We start from the raw sequence: 21,866 nt of genomic DNA on the forward strand, positions 1-21,866 counted from the left end.
AACCTACCCACTGGCCATCCCGGGTGAGGGTGCCCCAAGGTTGCCCCGAAAAGGAGAGAGACAGTTCAGGGCAGGTGGACACATGGATGTCTTCTCCAGGGGTTCTGAGTCTTTGTGCCCCCTCCTTGTTACCATGGGAGACCCTGTTTTGATCTCTCAGAGCAAATCCACGGCACACTCTCCCTCCGGTGCCCATGGCAGACCTTGCTAATCAATCACAGCACACTTTTTCAGGAGCCTCTATTTAGCCTGAGAATATTTTATGACCAAATGTGGCCACATCATGATGGGGAGTGCTGCCTACTTGCCATTCCTGCCTTAGAGGGGCCATTTGAATAAACTGCCACGCTACCGCATAGGGGAAACTTGAGGATGTTAGCTGAATGAAAGAAGCTGATCACCAAAGACCATGTACTGTATGACTTGATCATCAGGGAATATCCAGAATGGGCAAATGTCTAGAGACAAAGAGTAGATTTGTTGTTGCAGGGGCTGGAGGGAGGGAAACGTGGTGCAATTCCTAGGGGTCCAAGGTTTCTTTCTGGAATTATGAAAATATTCTAAACTTACATTGTGCTGGTGGTTGCATAGCCCTATGAATATATTAAAAATCATTGATGTATACACTTCTTTGGGAGAAAACTTTATTTTTTTCTTTAAAATTTTTTAAATTTAATTTTTATTTTATATTTGAGTATAGCTGATTTACAAGCTCATGTTAGTTTCAGGTGAACAGCAAAGATTTATATACTTGGGGTGAATTTTATGGTGTATGAATTATATCTCAATTGTTATTGTTGTTTAGTCACTAAGTTATGGACTGTAGCCCACCCGGTCCTCTGTCCATGGGATTTCCCAGGCAAGAATACTGGAGTGGGTTACCATTCCTTCTCCAGGGGATCTTCCCAATCCAGGGATCGAAGCTGTGTCTGCATCTCCTGTATTGCAGGTGGATTCTTTACTGCTGAGCCACCAGGGAAGCCCTTATATCTCAATAAAGCTATTTTAAAAATTGGGGAAAAGCAGCCCACTGGAGTCAGATGAGTGCTCATCGCCCAGATTCTGTCTTTGGAGCCCCGAGCAGGGTGATAATGGGGCCCCAAGAAATGGCCTCAGATGAGGGAGGGTCCAGGGTGTCCTCAGCCTCCCCAGTGAGATACTGTGCCTCTCACTTTCATTGTTGTTGTCGTTCAGTTGCTCAGTCGTGTCTGACTCTTTGTGACCCTGGACTGTAGCCCGCCAGGCCCCTCTGTCCATGGGATTCTCCAAGAAAGAATACTGGAGTGGGTTGCCATGCCCTCCTCCAGGGGATCTTCTCCTGGAATTTGCTCAAATTCACGTCCAGTGAGTTGGTGATGCTATCTAACCATCTCATCCTCTGCCGCCCCCTTTTCTTTTTGCCTTCAATCTTTCCCACCATCAGGGTCTTTCCCAATGAGTCAACTCTTCAGATCAGGTGGCTATAAGTATTGGAGCTTCACTTATCTGGAGCCTATTAAACTTAGACACTGAAGGAGCAGAGATAGGCACCAACCCAGAGTTTTTTGGAAAATTCAAACACCCTGCCTTGGGATTGCCCTATGATTTATCTACCAGCCTCTGGCAAACAGATTCACTGTTCAATTTTGATCTCAACTGCTGCCGACTAGCCTCAGCTAATCCTCGGGAATGATCTAGAGATTTTGTTTGGCTTCTGGAAGTAGCAAATCGATTCTCCTGCTCAAAGACAAATGCAGGACTGTCTTTTCTTCTGCCCCACCGAGTCTCAGGAACTTCACAGTCTGTGGAGCAGAAACCTGGTTCCCAGGCCCAGCTGTGCCACGTAGAAGCTGGGGCTCCTTGAGCCAGTGTCTCATCCTGAGAATCAGTCTCCTCTGTTTCCAGTGAAGATGCCCTGTCCCGACTCCTTGCCCCCTCCCCCTTCACCTGACATGGTCCCCCGCGGTCCCACGTTAGATCTTGCAGGCAGGCAGGAAGTTTGTTTTCTAAGCCCAGGTTTGGCTGTTCTCTGAAAACACAGCATGTGTCAGCAGAGCGGGTCAGGCCCTGTGTCCTTGCTCCATCTATTTTTGGACCGCAGAGAAATTAGAGCTGTAGTAGAATAACAATTTAGGGGACCAGATGTCTCAAGAGAGACTGCCGCCCTTGTTAATTACTTACACTGCAGACCTGCTCCATCAGAGTCCAGGACCCACCGCTTCCACCAGCGACATCCTACATGGATTTGTGTTCTACGGGGCCTCTGACCTCCAGCTGCCCGAGCTTGACAGAAATTACTGACCTGGGACTGATCCATAATTTTCAAGTACCTCTCATTAGAGGAGACAGCCTCTCAATCTTTTAAAGCGAAATCTCTCTCCCAGTCACCTGAGCGGCTGTCACTTAAAAAAAAAACCTAAACTAAAATCTCTATAGCTGTCATTTTTTTTTTTTTTTTTAGTTCTTGGGGAGATTTTTCTGTTGTTGTTAACTCGGCTATTTCTTCTCAGATTCTACCCGGACTTCTTGGCCCCCAGACTGGGCATTGGAGATTTTAGTGTCCAGTTGGGGAATCGTTGTGTGGCTCATGAGAGGGTTTGGGAAAGCAGCCTGGCCCCCCTGCCCCTTTTAGGAGGATGTGTCAGGGTGGGGGGGACTGTGGGAAAGCTGCTCCATTTGTGAACTCGACAGTGGTGATCAAAATCTCTAGATCGTTCCCAAGAATTAGCCCCCTCCCACCAGGGGCTCAAGCCAAAGTCACACACCACTGGTAATGACCCTGGAGACGGGACTCAGGATTCCCATGGAATCCAACACAAATCACCAGCAAATAAGTCTCTAAATTGTGGGTGTGTGGAGGGAGAGACTTCTGGCCCCAAGCTGCTTCTCCAAAACGCAGCTTGAAAATCATCCCTCATGTTTTCATCTTAAAAAGACAAATAAGGGAACAGATAAAACCGAAGCTCTCTCTGCTTCCCTGTCCTCCCCTCTCCCTCCCAGAGGGGAGGCCAGGCAGGACTTCTGGGCATATTCTTTCCTCCAATTTCTTTCCATTTGACTAGATTCATGCAGAGGCTTGAATAACACAGGGGATCATTGTGTAGGTTTAGAAATTGTCAAATAAATGGCATCCTACTTATGTTCCTTTCTTGCATCTTACTTGCAGCCTGTGAGATCTAGTTCCCCGATCAGGGATAGAACCCGGGCCCCCTTCACTGGGAGCATGGAGTCCTAGCCACTGCACCACCAGGCAAGTCACTGCTGGTGCTGCTGCTGCTGCTAAGCCGCTTCAGTTGTGTCCGACTCTGTGCAACCCCACAGACGGCAGCCCACCAGGCTCCCCCATCCCTGGGACTCTCCAGGCAAGAACTCTGGAGTGGGTTGCCATTTCCTTCTCCAATGCAAGAAAGTGAAAGGTGAAAGTGAAGTCGCTCAGTCGTGTCCAACTCTTAGCGACCCCATGGATTGCAGCGTAACAGGCTCCTCCGTCCATGGGATTTTCCAAGCAAGAGTACTGGAGTGGGGTGCCATTGCCTTCTCCACACACAAGCATAAGAACTCAACAAACACCAAAGGGTCTGATTCACACAGATCACTTTGGCACCAAAGAAAATAAATTAGAAAATCAGTCACAGACGTAACTAATGAACTTGCCTGGAAATGTAAAACCCTATTTATAAATAACTTCAGGACGAAAGAAGAAATCCGAATGAGATTTGATGGAGATTAGATGAAAAGAGAATCAAACAAAAATAAATATTCTCAAAACTTGTGAGATGAGATAAAAGAAAATTTAGAGGGAAACATAGTTGCCAATGCTATGTTTTATAAATGTTGATATTAGGGGAAAAAAGAAAGATTAAAAGGCAATTACAGCTAAGCAGACAACTCTAGACGCTGGAAACAGAACAACAGAGAGACTTCAAAGAAGGAAACCACAACGTCAAGAGCAAAATTAATGAACGTCAAAGGCACAATTAAAGATATCAATCGGATGAAAAGTTGATTCATTGCAAGTAGACCGGAAAAGCACAGAGGCTTTCAAATGAATTGGGAAATGGGATCCAGGAATCCAGATCCCCTGGGGCAGAGTGGGGACCATAGGACAGGGGCAGGGACCTCAGGAAATGGTGATGGAGTGGCTCCTGGTGTCAGCTCTGCCCAGGACCATGGAGACCCTGAGAGAATCACTTCCCACCTCTGTGCCTTGGCTTTTCCATCTGTATAATGGGAGAGTGGGAGATACTGATCTCTGAGGTCTCTTTCAACCCTAGGTTTCTGGGAATCTTTTATTCCAATCTGGTTACAGAGAGGCAAAGGGTATCATCCAGGCAGGGGATTGTGGTCCCTAACAAATCTTTTTTTAAGGCTTGATGGTGATAATTGCTCACCTCCCCGGCCTTGTCTCTGTGTCCCCCAGCCACACTCACTGGCTTTCATTCTCTCCCGTTTGGCCACATTTGCTCAGGGTTTGGGCTGGTCCCTCTCATCTAGAACATCTTTGCCTTCCTCTTCTGGATAGCTCCCTCATCCTCTCTAGAAAGACCTTCCTGCCGCCAGATGGACTTAGAATTCCCCAGTCCACAGTGCTACTAATTGCCATTAAATGATGCCATGTACAGTGCGTTCAGCGGCCGCCTCTTGTGCCATCTCGCAGGGTCCGTGTGGGCTGGCCTTATTCACCAGCACGTCCGCAGGATGTCCTGTGTAGTGCAGGCACCTGGTCCTTATTTGAGCAATGTATTGAGATGCTCCCCATTCAAACAGGACCAGCGCCTTCGCCAACCTGCCCATCCTGCTCCCAGGGCTGCTGGCAGGCCAGTGGCGCTTGCCTCTTATTTACCTGCATTGACCTGAGAGTGACTCAGCTCCATTCAGCAGAGCTGTCTCCTGCCAAAGCCGTTACAGTTTCTTAGCTCCAGGCAGAGACAGACTGCAGATGGCTTAATTTAGAAGCATCTCGGAAGGAATTCTTTGCTCCACAGCTCTTCATCCTTTGACTCTGGGGGTCTGCGGGGTCATGACCACACGCGCTTGAGGCCTGACTTGTGGTTAGGACCCTCATCTCTGGCGGAGCTGCTATTTTGGGAGGAGAGAGTGTGCAGGCGGGCGGGATGGGAGCTGCCTGGTTTCCAGCAGGGCCTTTCCCTTGACTCATTTCCTGGGCATTTGTTAAGAGAGTGGAGTTTCTCAGTGAGGATCTGGGGCCGGGAGGACCCCACGGTGCTGGGGTTCTGTGAGACCTGGGGCGAGTGACCTAACCTTCTGGGGCCCCTGGCTCCCCATCTGTAAGATGGAGACAACAGTGCATGCTCTGAGGCTTGTGTTAAATAAGTGCACTGCGCCTGGCAAACAGCAAGTCTGTTACCAAAACAGCCACGGGCCCAAGGTCCCAGTCGCTGATCTCCAGGGCACATTCTGCAAAGGGGCACTTGCTTCTTGGTGTTCTGAAAGCCGAAACACCCCTCTCCGTGAACTTCCATATTCTGCTTCGGGAGCTGGGAACTTCATGGATACAGAATAGGCCCCTTCTCTTCTCTTTCTGTCTCGTGGACTCCCCTGGTGGTTCAGACAGTAAAGAATCTGCCTGCAATGCAGGAGACCCGGCTTTCAATCCCTGGGCCGGGGAGATCCCCTGAAAAGGGGAATGGCAACCCACTCCAGCATTCTTGCCTGGAGAATTCCATGGACAGAGAAGCCTGGTGGGCTACAGTCCATGGGCTCACAAAGTGTTGGATACAACTGAGTGCCTTTCACTTCTCTTTCTAAAGAACAGTCCCATGAGGGCCGGGGAGTCAGCTTCTGCTTGAGTGAGCTCTCTGGAGAGTCCCCCAGCCCCAGCCACTAAGCATCTCCTTTGATTTTTCACCTTCTCCCTCTGCTGACACCATTTCCTGTGCTGTATTCCCCTGCCAACCCTCTCATCCCAATCCTCCCAGGCCATAGTCAAGTCCCACCTGGCCTGAGAAGCCCTCCCTGAGCACCTGAAGCCTGGTGAATTACGCCCCCTTCCTTCCTTCACTCATCCACTCATCTGTTCGGTATTTTCAACTTTGTTTCAACACATCCTGAATGCCAGGCCCCATGCCAGGCACTGGGGGTCGTTGGGGAACAGGGCAGGTGCAGACCCCACCTTACAGGGCTCTGGGGCTGGACACTCACCTGTGCTCCCCTGGGTCCCTCCCATGCAAGACTGAAGTCATCCATCCCATGAGTGACTTAACTCCCAGAAAGTCCAGCAGGAATGGGAATCCTTCAACAGCAGGGACCACATACTAAATGCCTGCCTCCCACATGTCAGCCCTGTGCTGCTGAGAACACAGTAGGTGTCGGAGTGTGTTGTCAGTCACTGGGGCGAACCTCTTGTGCCCCAAACACCCCTGTAGAAAACCAGGGGGACATGGAAACAGGAACACCAAAGCACAAAGGGTGTGGCACTTCACTGTCCTTGGCACTTAGGTACTTAATAAATACTTTTTGATGGATGGATGAATGAATATTTCTTCCTTGACAAAGTTTGCAAGGAAGGAAAAAGAAAACTTCCCCTGGGCTTCTCTTTTGTTTGTGTGCTGATGTTAACCTGATTACCTCTAAGCTGAGCAGCACCTAGGACCTAGATCCTCCTGCCATCTACTCAGGAGACTAGTGTTCCAAGCCCCCTGCCACTAGCATTGCACACAATCACATCACCCACTGTCAGCACCACCCACCATCAGCACCACCCACCATCAGCACCACCCACCATCAGTACCACTCACCACCCATCATCAGTACCACCCACCGTCAGCACCACCCACCATCAGCACCACCCACCATCAGCACCACTCACCACCCACCATCAGCACCACCCACCATCAGCACCACTCACCACCCATCATCAGTACCACCCATCATCAGCACCACCCACCATCAGCACCACCCACCATCAACACCACCCACCATCAGTACCACTCACCACCCATCATCAGTACCACCCACCATCAGCACCACCCACCATCAACACCACCCACCATCAATACCACTCACCAACTGCCATCAGTATCACCCACCATCAGCACCACCCACCATCAGTACCACTCACCAACCGCCATCAGTACCACCCACCATCAGCACCACCCACCTTCAATACCACTCACCACCCACCATCAGCACCACCTACCATCAGCACCACCCACCATCAATACCACTCACCACCCACCATCAGCACCACCCACTGTCAGCACCACTCACCATCAGCACCACTCACCATCAGCACCACTCACCACCCACCATCAGCACCACCCACCATCAACACCACCCACCATCAACACCACCCACCATCAATACCACTCACCACCCACCATCAGCACCACCCACCATCAGCACCACCCACCATCAACACCACCCACCATCAATACCACTCACCACCCACCATCAGCACCACCCACTGTCAGCACCACTCACCATCAGCACCACTCACTATCAGCACCACTCACCACCCACCATCAGCACCACCCACCATCAGCACCACCCACCATCAACAACACCCACCATCAATACCACTCACCACCCACCATCAGCACCACCCACCATCAGCACCACTCACCATCAATACCACTTACTACCCACCATCAGCACCACCCACCATCAGCACCACTCACCATCAATACCACTTACTACCCACCATCAGCACCACCCACCATCAGCACCACTCACCATCAATACCACTTACTACCCACCATCAGCACCACCCATCATCAGCACCACTCACCATCAATACCACTTACTACCCACCATCAGCACCACTCACCATCAGCACCACTCACCACCCACCATCAGCACCACCCACCATCAGCACCACCCACCATCAGCACCACTCAGCATCAGCACCACTCACCACCCACCATCAGTACCACCCACCATCAGCACCACTCACCACCCATCATCAGCACCACTCACCATCAATACCACTTACTACCCACCATCAGCACCACTCACCATCAGCACCACTCACCACCCACCATCAGCACCACCCACCATCAGCACCACTCAGCATCAGCACCACTCACCACCCACCATCAGTACCACCCACCATCAGCACCACTCACCACCCAGCATCAGCACCACCCACCATCAGCACCACCCACCATCAGCACCACTCACCACCCACCATCAGCACCACTCAGCATCAGCACCACTCACCACCCACCATCAGTACCACCCACCATCAGCACCACTCACCACCCAGCATCAGCACCACCCACCATCAGCACCACCCACCATCAGCACCACTCACCACCCACCATCAGCACCACTCAGCATCAGCACCACTCACCACCCACCATCAGCACCACCCACCATCAGCACCACCCACCTTCAATACCACTCACCACCCACCATCAGCACCACCCATCATCAGCACCACTCACCATCAGTACCACTCACCACCCACCATCAGCACCACCCACTGTCAGCACCACTCACCATCAGCACCACTCACTATCAGCACCACTCACCACCCACCATCAGCACCACCCACCATCAACAACACCCACCATCAATACCACTCACCACCCACCATCAGCACCACCCATCATCAGCACCACTCACCATCAATACCACTTACTACCCACCATCAGCACCACCCACCATCAGCACCACTCACCACCCACCATCAGCACCACTCACCATCAGCACCACTCACCACCCAGCATCAGCACCACCCACCATCAGCAGCACGCCCCATCAGTCACTGGTGGCTCCTGGCGTTCCCGAGTTCTGGCCTCATCACTCCAGTCTATGGCTCTGTCTTCACATGGCCTTCCCCTCTCCCTGTGACTTTTGTCTCTTACAAGGATGCCTGTCATTAGATTCAGAGCCCACCTAAATACTTGGGATAATTCTCATCTCGAGATCTGTAATTATATCTAGAAAGCCCCCTTTCACAAATAATGGTCACAGTCACAGGTCCTGGGGTTAGAATGTGGATGTGTCTTTGGCCGGGAGGTCACCATTCAGTCCTTTCGAGAGCCAGAGGGATGCGTGGACTTCAGGGCTGTGCTTCCCAGTGAGGAATGGCTGGCGCCTGCCCCCCGGGTCAGGACTATTGCCACTCTGGATGCCACAGATGACCATGGAGGTCAGCTCGGCATCTCCATTGGCCGGGGTGCCCAGGAGGTCTTACTGAGCGTCTCTAGCTGCCTTCTGGGAAGCACGGGTGTCAGGAGACACATGTCACTGTCTACATGTCACTGTCTACAAGCCCCTGTCCCATGCCAGAGGGGACGCAGGATAGACCCTGGAAAAGGCCTTTTGTTTACGGCTACTTCCGTCCTGCACGAAGTATTGGACCTTCTCTCTTCTCAGTACCTTCCGTGAGGCCACGTGGTAAGTTTTCTGAATCAGGAGACCAAGCTGAGAACAGCATTGTGGTGTGTCATGTAGACACTGCTGTATTTGAGATGGATAACCAAGCCTTGAGCCTGGGCCTGAGTGGCCTTTGGTGACGGTGGGATGGGCCTGCCCAGGGGGACTCAGAGCTTTGGGCCTGGGCTTGGGCCCTGCCTGGGGAACAACCCTGATGCACGGCCCAGAAACGGGAGGCCTGAGGCTGGAGCTGGGACGGCTCCCGGAAATGCCACCACGAGTGTCCACAGAGGGACTGGAGAAGCATGTCCATGAATCTCCTGCACTATTTGTTCCTTAGGACTTGTGGGCACGTATTTTCCCAGAGGAGCGGGTCATGGCTTTCTGCAGAGACTCCAGAGGGCCCACAGCCCCCAGAGAATGAGGGATGCAGATTTATGTCCTGGAGTAGCTTACTCAACCTACTCATCACCATTTGATTTTTTTTTTTTTTACCAGTTTCTAATAAGTTTTTGCAGTGCCCTTCAGACGCAGCCAGAGCGGCAGCCGTGGCAGAATATTCTAGAAGGAATCCAGAACCTAGTACCCAGGGGTTCATGGTGGGGGCAGTGCTAAGGCAGAGCTTCTCTGTCCCTGATTCCCTTTGGGGCCAGCCCTGGACCAACTCTGCTCTGGGCCTCAGTTTCCTCACCTGTAAAAATGAACACAGTGGAGTTAGATCCCGCTGGGCTCTGCATGCACCCTGACTCACTGTCTCCCTGGACCTGAGGTGTCCCACCCTAACCTGTGACCGAGACCTTGGACTGGGGGAGCTGACAGGGTCCGCAAGGAGGTCGAGCTCTGGTGAAAGTCATGACCTCCCCCCGGGGGTGGGGGTCCCCAGGCCACGGTGAGTCCTGATGGGGACCAGGGTATGGGACACAGAGCACAAAGACGTTCCCTGCAAGTTCCTCCCACCTCCCCTCTGTCTGTGAGCGCTAAGTTGCTCCAGTCGTGTCCAGCATTTTGCAACTCTACCAGACTCCTCTGTCCATGGGATTCTCCGGCAAGAATACCGGTGTGGGTTGCCCTGCCCTCCTCCAGGGGATCTTCCTGACCCAGGGATAAAACGGGTGTCTCTTACGTCTCCTGCATAGGCGGGTGGGTTCTTTACCACTAGAGCCACCTGGGAAGGCCTGCCTTCCCTCTGTTTCCTTTTAATTCTTCATCTGCTCTCCATTTCTCTTTTTTCTCAGCTCTGTGGTCTTAGCTAACCCCTGCAGGGAGGGGTCCCTTGGCCTGGCTCTTGACGAGAACCGGTGGCTGTGCTGGCCATGTGGGTCCCACCTTATCCTGAAGACACAGCAGAGCCTTCAGCTGCTCCAGCGGACCCTTCGTCTGGACCACCACGTCCCCTCGTGACCCTGAGCTGTGGGGGGCCCCAAGGCCAGCACACATGCAGCCCCCTTACCATGGAACCCTCAGTTCCTCCTATAAGCCCCCTTTGTTCCCCAGAGAGGCCCTGACTCTGGGGAGGGTCAAGTCCATCTCTTTGTGCTCCTCACAGCCCCCAACCACTCCACGGACTCTCATGAAACAGCTGTAGCCATCACCCACATCTTTTCCCCGCCCCTGCCCCTGCCCCCCGCCCAAGAAAAGTGAGTCCCCCTCATTCACTGCGGGGCCCAGTGCCTGGCACAGAGCTGTGCTCAGAGCTTAACACGTGTGGCCTGAATGAATGAATGAATGAACGGATGCATGCCTAAACAAGCAAGCCTGAATGAACCCTTTCTACCCCATGCCTCCGTAGAAGAGAAATGCCATTTGGGGGGGATTCTCATATATTTGGAGGTGCTGCAGCAGACCTAGGAGACAGAAGGGTCTCCACTCATCACCACTTCTCGAGAGGGAAAGACTGGTCAAAATACTGACTGCACAACAATTTAACAGCAGAGGCCCCCACGCCTCGGGTCTGGCTCTGGTTCTGGCCCAACTGTCAGCCGCGGGGATGGGGGTGGGGGTCAGATGGTCTTACAGTGACAGACAGGGCTCCAACTGTGCCTGGAGGCCCCCCTTGGAGAGAGTGGTTCGTTTGGGGTTTTAATGGTGGAGAATCAGCTTTGAAGGATGATGCTGGCTGAGAGGTCCCACTGCCTGGTGACCCCCATCACTGGCAGCTGATATTTATCAAGTGCACGTTATCTTGGCAACAAGCAAGACAGAAGGAAAAACGCGGGCACCGGTCAGCTCTGCTCTGACGCCCCTCCCTGTCCCACGGTGGGTCCCCCCACCTTCACCCTGGAACACCAGGACAGCACTTTCCCTCCACTTGGTTCCCTCTGACAGAGACTTTCATTATCAAAGGTGGAAGGATGGGGCATCCCCAGGGGAGCCCTGGAGCACTCAAGCCCGCTGACTTGGCTCTCCCTCTGTCCACAGGTGGGCCCCCATCTCGCAACCTTCCCCACCGAGGCTGATCGCCAGAGAGCCTTCAAAGCCCACCGGGAAGAGTGTGCCGTGCGCCAGGGGACCCTGAGGATGGGCAACTACACCCACCCCTAAAGCCTGTCTGACGCGGTAGAAAATTCTCTGAAGGACTCACCTGCTTTGCCCAAATCACACAAGACACTCCCCCATTGCTCCAGGTTCTGCCTCGGCCAGGACCTCAGACTCGGGTCTTAGATGACTTATTTTTGCTAAGAGCCCCCTTTAGAGTTAGCCACTCTCGCTCCCCTTAGCCCCAGCAATCCCTCACTTAGGGACTCCCCTCCAGCAGGACTCTACCTCGCTTCTCAAGCCCCAAGCTGATAAGAGAAACTCAAGTTTCATGGCAGATTTTATAGGCTCCAGACTAAGGCTCTGTCCTCAAGTATTAAAAACAACCCAGGTATTTGCTGTAGAGAGTGTGACAGTGTCATGCTTTGAAAACCCTCATTTAGTATTCCAAACATGAGATTTCATTTCTCTTTTCGGGGATGCCTGATATCTCTCCATGGCAGTACTATCTCTCTGGGGCCCCTGACGGCAGGAAGAGCCCACACTCCGTACTTGGAGTGGGCCCTCACCTCTTCAGGGCTAAGCTGCCTCCACCAACACTGACCTTGGAAGGTCACCCCTCCCACCTCCTGAAAGACAATGCCCTCCAGGGATGAAAGCACCCAGACTGGGGCCCTTCGTACCTCCAACTCTCTGCAGGTCCTCTGCTTTCTCCCCACAAATTAGATACCGATCTACTTTAAATTAAAAGAGCTATTTGTCATCCTCCTTTTGTGCCTTTATTTGAAAACCGGTAAACCAGTGTGAGAATCAGCCTCAGACTCTCCAAGGGCCATGACTTTCTCCACAACATCTCAACCAGCACCTATAAAAAGTCAGGCAAACTCTTAAGTTTTAAAATCCCCTGACTAGTCTGAGGGTTCCCAGCATTGACCTTCAACTTGGATCTCTCCCCAGAATCCCATGCTCATTTATCCAACTGCGACTCCCCGGCCCCCTGCCCCGGGCCAGGTGTCTCCACTCAGGTGTCGGCCATTCATCTCAAACCAGCACAGCTGAGACAGAATTCTGGATTTTTTTTCCCCCACCAAACTTGCTTCTCCCTCCATTTTCCCCATCTCATACTTGAGACCACCCAGAGGCTGAAGACAAAAATCATCACGACTCCGCTTCCTTCACTCTTACATCCAATCCATCAACAAGCCTGTCAGTGTTTCTTCCAAAAGCACCCTGATTCATCTCTGGGTCCCCATCATCTGTCTGGAGAATTGTATCAGGTTCCTGCTTCTCCCCACAATCCCTTCTCCACAGCTTGTCACCTGCCCACCCCTTCTTGTCATTTAGATCTTAGCTCAAGAGCCAAGTCCCCCCAACCCCCTCAGGCAGTTCCCTGGTGGGCTCATGGTTAGGATTCCCAGCTTTTACTGCGAGGGCCCAGGTTCAATCCCTGGTCAGGGACCCCACGAGACCCCACAAGACACATGACGCAGCCAAAAATAAAATCAGGACTTAGTTTAAAAAACAAAAAAGGGTAAGATGTCCCTTATGGGAATTCCCTGATAGTCCAGTGGTTAGGACTCAGGTCCAGGTTCAATCCCTGGTCAGGGAACTAAAGATTCTGCAAGTTGTGTGGTGTGGACAATATATATATATATATATATATATATATATAAACACAAGTCTCCCACTCGAAAGGCCTTCCCTGGACTGTGTGTGTGTCTGACTCTTCGTGACCCTGTGGAGTGCAGCCCACCAGGCTCCTCTGTCCATGGGGATTCTCCAGGCAAGAATACTGGAGTTGGTTGCCATGCCCTCCAGGGATTTTCCCAATCCAATGACAGAACCCAGGTCTCCCACGTCACAGGTAGATTCTTTACCCTCTGAGCCACCGGGGGTAGCCCCCAGTTAAACCCACACCAAACTGTTTTATTCTCAGCAAAACAATGAGCCCTTATTCACTGCCTGTCTCCTCCTCTAGAAGGGAAGTGGCCCCGGATCAGGGGTCTAAGATCCCAGGGCCCAGAGCTAGGGGCCTGTGGAATGCCCCATGGTACGAACATCCGCTGTGGCTCCTGCCCCCCGCCCCCAACCCAGGCCTAGTGCCTGGCGGGGTCGTCCATCAGCCTCGGCAGAGACACAGTGAGTCTGTGACTACAGATCTGAGTGGTTTCTTGAACAGCCTCCCCAACCTCAACACAGGCCAGCACTGCAGCTCCTTAGAAGCTGATTCCATAAAAATGCCGCACACACTAACCAACCCCCTCGGAAATCTGGCTTAGCGGGGCCTTGATGGACCCCCACCCCATCCTAAGGGTCTGAAGTCCCCCTCCCGCCCCATGCACCAGACAAGCATCCCCACTGTCTTTGCTAAAGCCCACCTGCAGCTTTCTGAGCCCTGGGAGCAGCGCCCCTGGTGAGGGACCTGGTCGCTGAGCACACGGCCGTTCCAGGGCATGACACCCGACTCCGCTGAGAAACTTCTGCGCGACCCTGTGTCAGTGCCCTCCTCTGTGAGTCAGGACCCCGACACACCAAAGGAGGTTTTCTCAAGCAAACTTTGGTAACGATGACAGTGAAGCACGCGTCTCGTGATTAGCAGACTCCGGCACTTCCAGAGAATAGGTGAATGTGGGCGATTTTCTTATCGATAAAGCACACTGAAGAGGGACAACTGGATGTCTGAAGGGGATCGAGGGATGAAGGCAGGATGCTCCAAGGAGGCTTTGTGTCCAGATGCACCAAGAAGGTCAAGATATTTTGAATGGAGCCCTCTCTCTTGCTCTGAAATCCACAATGGATAGGGGGGTGCACATCAGGACATGGAATTCCCTAAAGGATCCCAAATTAGGCTCTATCTGCCATGGCAATGAGCAAGATGCCCCACTGGTCAGTGGCCCCTCCAGGCCAGCTTTACCAAGGACTGGGCCAAGGTGGGGAAATACGGACTTGGCCAGAAAACGCTGCAGGAAATCTCTTTCATCTATCGGATTACTTCTTGCCTCTGCAGCCGGTCGGGCAGACCGCGTGCTGCGGGACGGGGCTGTGATCCATGCACCAGGAGCATGCCTTCACCCTCTCCAGGAGTCCCCCAGCCGCTGGTGCTCCAGGGCCAGGCTCAAGCGCGCAGCAGAGTTGCTCAGCTCCTTGTCCTACAGCGCCACCCGCTGGCAGGTCTAAGCAGGAGGCCAAGGAGGAGCCCGGACCTTCCCTCCCTCCCCTAGCTTGGTCCTTCCCTCCTCATGAATTATTTGTGCCTGCACAAAGCCCCAGGTCTGATTCCAGTCTGATTCTGCCTTCTCAGGTATCCTATAGTGTCAGCCACACGCCTGCCCTCGCTCACGCAGAGCTGGGGGAACCTCGAGGCACAACCGGGGCCCTTGTCCATCCTTCACAACCCAGGGTAGAGCCCACGCGCCGCGCCCCTCCCCCCCCCCCCCCCCCCCCCCCCCGCAAGGTTCCAGTCTGCAGGGGCCTTAGGGCTCATCCGCTAACCTCCCTCCTCCACCATCCTCCCCACTTCACAGGTGGAAAAGATATGTCGAAGGGGCCCGACTTCACTCAGTGAGTCGGCCCCAAGCCAGTGATTGGTCCAGTGTGTCCCAGAGTCTGCCCCCCAAAAGCCACCTCTCAATTAAAGAGGGGCGGATATGGAGATAGCTCCTGATCACGTGCCAAAGAATGCCATGCTAGCACTGCCCTCACCAGGGATGTGACCTTTAGCCCCTGGTTTTTCTCATTTCCCTGGTGGTTGGCATTTGGGAACATTCCATCTTTCCGCCTCCAGGTTGGGTTTCTTGGCCAAACCCCACCAGAGAGTCAACCAGACAAAGAGGCCCATGTGTACTGTCCTCCTGAGCCTCAGAGAGGCGGCTGGTCTGGACCCCCACCCAGTCAGCTTGAAATCCTCAGAAGTTTCCTCGGAGGTTGGAGGAAGGCAGTGCCTGTGTTCATGTGCACTAGGCAGGAGGTGGGAGCAAGCGGGGGCCTGGGGTGCTGAGACTTTGAAACAGGACTCACAAAACCGGGAGGGGCCTGAGGACATGTCTGGTCCTGCCAGAAAAGACGGAGCCAAACCAGGACCAGAGCAGACTTCTTGGCTGCTAGGTCCAGCTTTCTTTTCACCCTGAATCCCCACTGACTTCAGCCTCTTTCCAGATTTTTAAACTAGAGCCCAAACCCCACTGGTTCTCTCCCTGCCACCCACTACCCTGATCAAACCAGGTAACTAACAATCTTCTCAGCCAGAAGAAAGGAGATGGGGTTCTGGAGTCTGACAATTGCACAAGATGTTTAGCAGGGATGGTAGCAATGAGCCAATGGTGATTGATGTCTGAGCTCTGCCTGGCAGGGAGCTTCTAGAAGCCTAAAGAGAAAGCAATGCTCAAAGGCCACCAATGCAAATCCAGTCCTGGGAGGTCCCTGGGTCCAGCAGGAGATGGCTTGGCTCTTCGATTCATTCATCCAAGCTTCCCAACTTAGACCCACAGATTCCAGGGCCCAGAGCAAGCACATGTGCATGACAGCAAGCAGACCAGCAGCTCGGGCACCAAGGTGGGCCTGGGTGACAGACACACGGGTCTGTGTCTCCAGTCAAAAACCCTCTCTCGCATTCATCCTTCTGAACCCAAACCGTCTTTCAGCTGCATTTCTTTTCACTTGGGAAACACTTTGATGCTTGAAATCATCATTAAACGAGAAAAAAAATCTAGGTTGGCTTTTTATACAGGTTCCTAGAACTGAATGCAAGCAATTTAAAAACGTGAATTCACAATTGGGAAGTAATCTTTGGAGACCAATTTAGGCTGATGGGTGTCATTGCACTCTGTGAGACTGAGGCGTGAGAGTCCATCCCATCCTGACCCGGTGACATCGCCAGCAGGGAGCATGGCCCACAGTGTGCAGGACCGAATGCATGTTTCCAGGGGAGGAAGTAAAGAGGAAGGGAGGGAAAGAGAAAGAGAAGGGAAGCAAGGGTAAGAGGAGAGAGGAAGGTAGGAGAGAGGGAGAGAAGGACAGAGGAAAAGAAAGAATATGTTCTCTTTCAGGTTTCAGGAGCTCCGTGGGGTTTTGAGCTAAACCAACAAACATGATTGAGAGCAGCATGACCTTGAAACCCACCAACTGTCCAAATCCTTGTCCAGCCCATCTGTTTGCAGAAAGATATTAGCACCCAAGCTTGGCCCATATCGCCCAAATCCCTTGTCCCCGCCATGTTAAAAACTGGTTCCTGTAGGAAGGCCTGAGGCAAAGGGCAGGGCCGGGGGCTGACTTCTCCAGGGGGCCCTAACCGGCCAGAGGAAAAGCTCTGGCTGTCGTTCTTAGTAGTCATCATATGAAAGGCATAATCACTGTTCTCCAGGATCCGAGCCGAGTGCAGAGTCCTCACCACGACCACGTGAAGGGGGCAACTCCGCTGAAAAACATACAGCCCAGAAGGTAACCTTGAGAAAGCTCAAGGTCACAGAGCAGGGCTGGGACCATGGTGAGGCAGGCAAATCCCAGGCTAGGACACAAACCTTTTGACTTTCCACCAAACTCTGTAACCAAGACGGACAACATTTTAATGCAATATTTTGAAATCAAAATTTAAAAATTCCTGATGGACAAAACAGCAACAGGTTCACACTTCCTTGGTGATCCAGTGGTTAAAACTCTGCGCTTCCAATGCAGGGGACTTGGGTTTGATCCCTGGTCAGGGAACTAAATCCCACATGCCACTCAGCCAACTATATATGTATATATGTGTGTGTGTGTGTGTGTGTGTGTGTGTGTGTGTGTGTATATATATATATATATTTTAATGGCAACAGGTTCAATAGACTTGTGTTATTCACCTCACTTGCCTCACCTTAGCCCCAGCCCTGGGCTCTAGGGCCAGGATTCTACTTTAGTCCTGCCCCGTTCTGGAGTCCATATCCCCAGCCACCTCACTCCACTGGTGGTATACTGCCCTTGGCTCCAGGTACTCAGAACCTTGAATGATGGCATTCAAGCTACAATCTTCCACAAGAAGAAAAGACTTGAGGACTGTTTATGAAAAGCTTCGAGCACATCTCCCCGTGTGACTCTGCCTGTAAGTCAGTGAGCAAAACTGGTCAAAATAAGGCCTCTTCCGTGCTCAGGACTGGGGGTACTGAGTGACGTGGAGTGGAGAGGCAGGTGGGCCTACGGATAAGGAAGTTGCTAAGAAACATTGCTCAGCCAGAGACCCAGGCCCCATCCTGACCCAAAGCCAAACCCAAGCCCAGAGCCCCCGACTGGGCAGAGGGCCTGAGGTCCATAGACAGGCCACTTCATAGCCGGCATGGGCCTCTCCCATCCTTGCCTCTTGCTACAAGCCTCCGATGTTAATGTCTTTGGACCAAAGCAAAAGTCCAGGCAAGAGAGAGGAGCTGCGCGGAGTGGGAGCAGGGCCAGAGCCCCAGCCTTCTGCGGGCCAGTCCGTGCAGCTGCCTCCTTGCCCTGGAGAAGAGCAATGGCTCCTTCTCCATTGGTGTTGCCATGTGAGTGCTTGGTTTGGGATTTTCCAGGGCTCTGGGTCCACAGAGAGACAGAAGGTTTAAAAGAAAGCAATTTCAAAGGGCTGGATGGCCAGGGGGCCGGCATTTGAAGCTAGAGGATCCCAGAGGCAGGAGGCTGGGGAGGAGGTGTTGGAGCCCAGAACAGCGGTCTGGGGGGTGCTAGTCCTGGATCTGACCGCATCTCCCCCGTTGCCATTTCTCCCCTGAGTCTTCCAAGCCTCTGCCTTCCCTGGGTGGAGGAGGTGGGTCAAGACAGCTGGGTAGAGGGCTGGGGCTCAGAAGGGACAGAGAGGGAGCGAGGTCTGTTTCCTGCCTTGTAAATGAAGTTCTCAGAGGTTAATCTGCCATGTTTCACACCCCGTTTTGTTGAACCGTCCACCCCTCCAGGATCGACCAGGCTCCTTTCTCAAAGTGAGGGGTGGATCACCCACCCAGGAGCCCCAGGAACCTTAGTAAACTTCCAATTCTTGGACTTCTTCCCAGCTAAACAAGAGCCTAGGTGGGTACACACACACCTCTCAGGCTGTGGACAGGCTGAGATGCAAGAACTATCCCCTTGATGGAGAAAAGAAAAAGATGGGGGCACAGTAGTGGAGCTGGAAACCCCCAAATAGGAATAAAACAATGTTAGCAACAGTGGGCTGGATCCAAACTCCAGGTGGGATAAATGGCATAGCATGTTTTTATCACCGTATACCAGATAATTCAAAACGAATGATAATATAACAACCTGTGTATTCTTGGGCTTGAAGAATCACAGAGAAGCCGGCTAGGGCTGCAGCAGGTGGCGGGGGCGGAGGCGCGGGGGTGGTGGGGGTGGTTTAGCCTTTTTTTTTCCAGGGTAAGAGGTTGACCCCCGCCTTTACTACTCACCCCCCATACCCGCGCAGTGCCTTGCACCGCCGGAGGCATCGCTTTCGCTGGGCCGGGCATCCGAACCCCAGCGTAAGACTCCAAGGCCAGAAAAAGTCCGCCCAAGACAGGGGCAGCTGGGACCGCCGCGGGCGGAGCAGGACCGGACTTGCTTTCGGCTTAGCGGATGCTGCGGATGCGGGCCCGGGGCGTCAAGATCTCTAACAGGCCCAGGATGACGGGCCCGCTGACCCAAGCTGGGACCCTGGGATCTGGGGGAGATGAGGTTCTTCCCGAGGCGCGGGCAGCAGGCTGGGAGCGGGGGTGGGGTGAGCAGTAGAGGGAGTAGCGGAACCTCCGGAGGTGCCTGGAGGGAGAGCAAGGCCCAAGTCGAGGACTGGCCGGGAAGGGCGAGGGCAGCCCAGGGTCCTCGTGATTTATGTCCCCCTCCCCGTCCACCAAACGAAAACCGGCAATCCGGCTCGGCCCGGGCGCGCGAGGCGCCCGCTGCAGCGGCTGCCGGGCCAGGGCGGGGGCCCGTGAGCTCCTGGCCCCTCGGCGCCCGCCCTCCCGCCTCCCCCGACAGCTTGCAGCCGAGCCGGGCCTGCCGTCCCCGGGGAGCCGCCCGTCCTCGCCCCCAGCTCGGCCGGCGGCGAGGCCGCTTCCAATCTGCCGGGAGGCTCAGGGGGAGAGCGCGGGGAGTCGGGCGAGAGGCCACCGCCGGCCTGGCTCGAGGGAGAAGAAAGTTTCTGCTCCGTCCAGCTGCACCGGCCTTCCCGGCCGGGTCTCGGGTGTGGGGGGATTCGGGCGCTTCGCTATTCCGCTGCGATCTTAGATGCTGAGTCTGACGCCGGGCTAGGGTATTTTCTTGGGGCCCGAGGGGAGGGGGGCCAGGAGGGTGCCCTCCCGCTTGGAAAGGCCTGAGCTCCGGGCGCAGAGCGGGTGAAGGGCGCCTCTGGCCGGTGGGGGGCGGGGGGCGCCTCTGGTAGGCGCGCGGGCTGGTTTCCTCCTCCCTTTGACCACAGAGCCGGTCGCCCACCCCTGGCTTCGCCTCTAGAGGATCCAGGCCCCAGATGCGCTTCAGTTCTGCCCGCAGCCCTGGGCCCCACACAGGAGGCCGAACCCCGAAAGGAGCAGAGCTGGAGTACCACCGTGACGGAGTTGGGGAGGGTGGAGAGGGCGAGTTATTCACAGCCAAAAGACCGTGTTTCCAGCCCTGCTTTGAAAACAAATCCTCGGGCGGGCTTTCACTGCTCTCGAAATGCGAAGTCGTTAGCAGACGTCTACATTCGCACTCAGAAGCTCGCGCAGGTTACTCTTTAGAGGTACAGAAACACCCGACCCCCCAGACACGCTCCGCCGCAGGAGAGACTGTCGACTGGGTTGGGGTCCTTTGCGCGGCCCCTCTCGGGCCACACGGATTTCTCGGGGTCCCTCTAACGTCCTAGACCCGACCTGCCCAGCTTTCCAGCCTCGCCCCACAGTGAAGCCATCGTTCTGTCTCCTTCCAGGCGCAGACACCAAGCTTTCCCCACCCCTGCCAGGCCCACCAGGTCCAAAGAGGTCAGAGAAGGGGGGCTACAGATTTTCCTTCACGAAAAACATGTAGACCGCAAAGGAAATACCCGAAAACGACGCAACAAATTAAAATCTCTTCTCCACACATACAATTCTTTTTCTGCTGGGTGTAGTCCCTTTTTCTTGCTAGAGGAAAGAGAAAAACAACAACAACAACGGCCGGGCAGGGAGGTAGGGAGGGGGTAGAAAAGGTATCGTTGACAGCCCGATGGAAGAATAATTTGAATAACTGTGGGAAAGTGTAGGGGAAAAACTTAAAAACCTTACGTCCTAATTCAACGGCAGCGGCAGCCGGGCTTTGGACCCCTCCACGCCCGCCTGTACCCCCCTCGGCTAATCACCCTCATTAGGAGCCTCATCACCGGCCTAATGAAAGCAAACCGTGTGGAAATCGCCGGTAAACAGTTGGGTCTGTGCTGTAATTAATTCAGTGTCTCTTTTAATCAAACTGAAAGGAATCGGGCAGTGGCTTGCGGAGCCGTGACATCACCCCCAAAATCGGCCAGAGCCAATCAGCGTCATCACTCCGGGGACACGTGGGCGAGTCCCCTTAAAAACACACACACACACACACACACACACACACACACACACACACACAACACAACGGAAAAAAAAAAAAGAAGAAGAAACGAAAAAAAAAAAACCCAGCCCCAAAGTAAAAGTGACACAAGTTCATTTTTTAAAGGAAGGGGGGGAGGCGAAGGCGCGCGCGGAGGACGGGCGGAGAGCGGCAACCGCGGAGTAGGGAGGCGCTGTCCACGGTGCTGACGGGGCCCCCGGAGCGGTGGGAGCGTGGAGAGAAGACCTCCCCGGCCAGGTGGAGCGTCATGCGCCGAAGGCCGCCGCCGCCGCTATCCGCGGTGCTGACGCCGCCAGGTGCGCCCCGATCCCTCGGCTGGTAGCTCGGCTGGGGCCCGCTGCTAACCGCGGTACTGACCCCGCTGCCCTCGGCCACCACTCGCCTGGAAGAAGCGTGCAGTTTGGATTTTTTTTTTTAAAGCCCTTCTTTATTTAGATTCCAGCGTCTTCTCATCTCTTCTGTGCCAAAGGGGAGCTCAGGCCGTCCGTCTCCCCCTTGGCTCTCCCCAACTTGGCGCACCCTCCCTCCCGCTT

The 21,866-nt window shown here is 53.8% G+C and overlaps 1 protein-coding gene across 1 annotated transcript in view; it reads left to right on the top strand.

Moving 5' to 3' along the window:
* The window catches only part of CFAP77 (cilia and flagella associated protein 77), a 153,888-nt gene extending 141,321 nt beyond the window's left edge, over positions 1-12,567 (top strand). Inside the window, exon 6 of the mRNA XM_002691610.6 lies at positions 11,743-12,567. Coding sequence (XP_002691656.3) covers positions 11,743-11,865 — 123 coding nt within the window. The 3' untranslated portion in view covers positions 11,866-12,567. The remainder of the gene's footprint in view (positions 1-11,742) is intronic.
* Positions 12,568-21,866: the final 9,299 nt, after the last annotated feature.

The sequence above is a fragment of the Bos taurus genome, chromosome 11, assembly GCF_002263795.3.
Source record: "Bos taurus isolate L1 Dominette 01449 registration number 42190680 breed Hereford chromosome 11, ARS-UCD2.0, whole genome shotgun sequence".
Lineage (NCBI taxonomy): Eukaryota > Metazoa > Chordata > Mammalia > Artiodactyla > Bovidae > Bos > Bos taurus.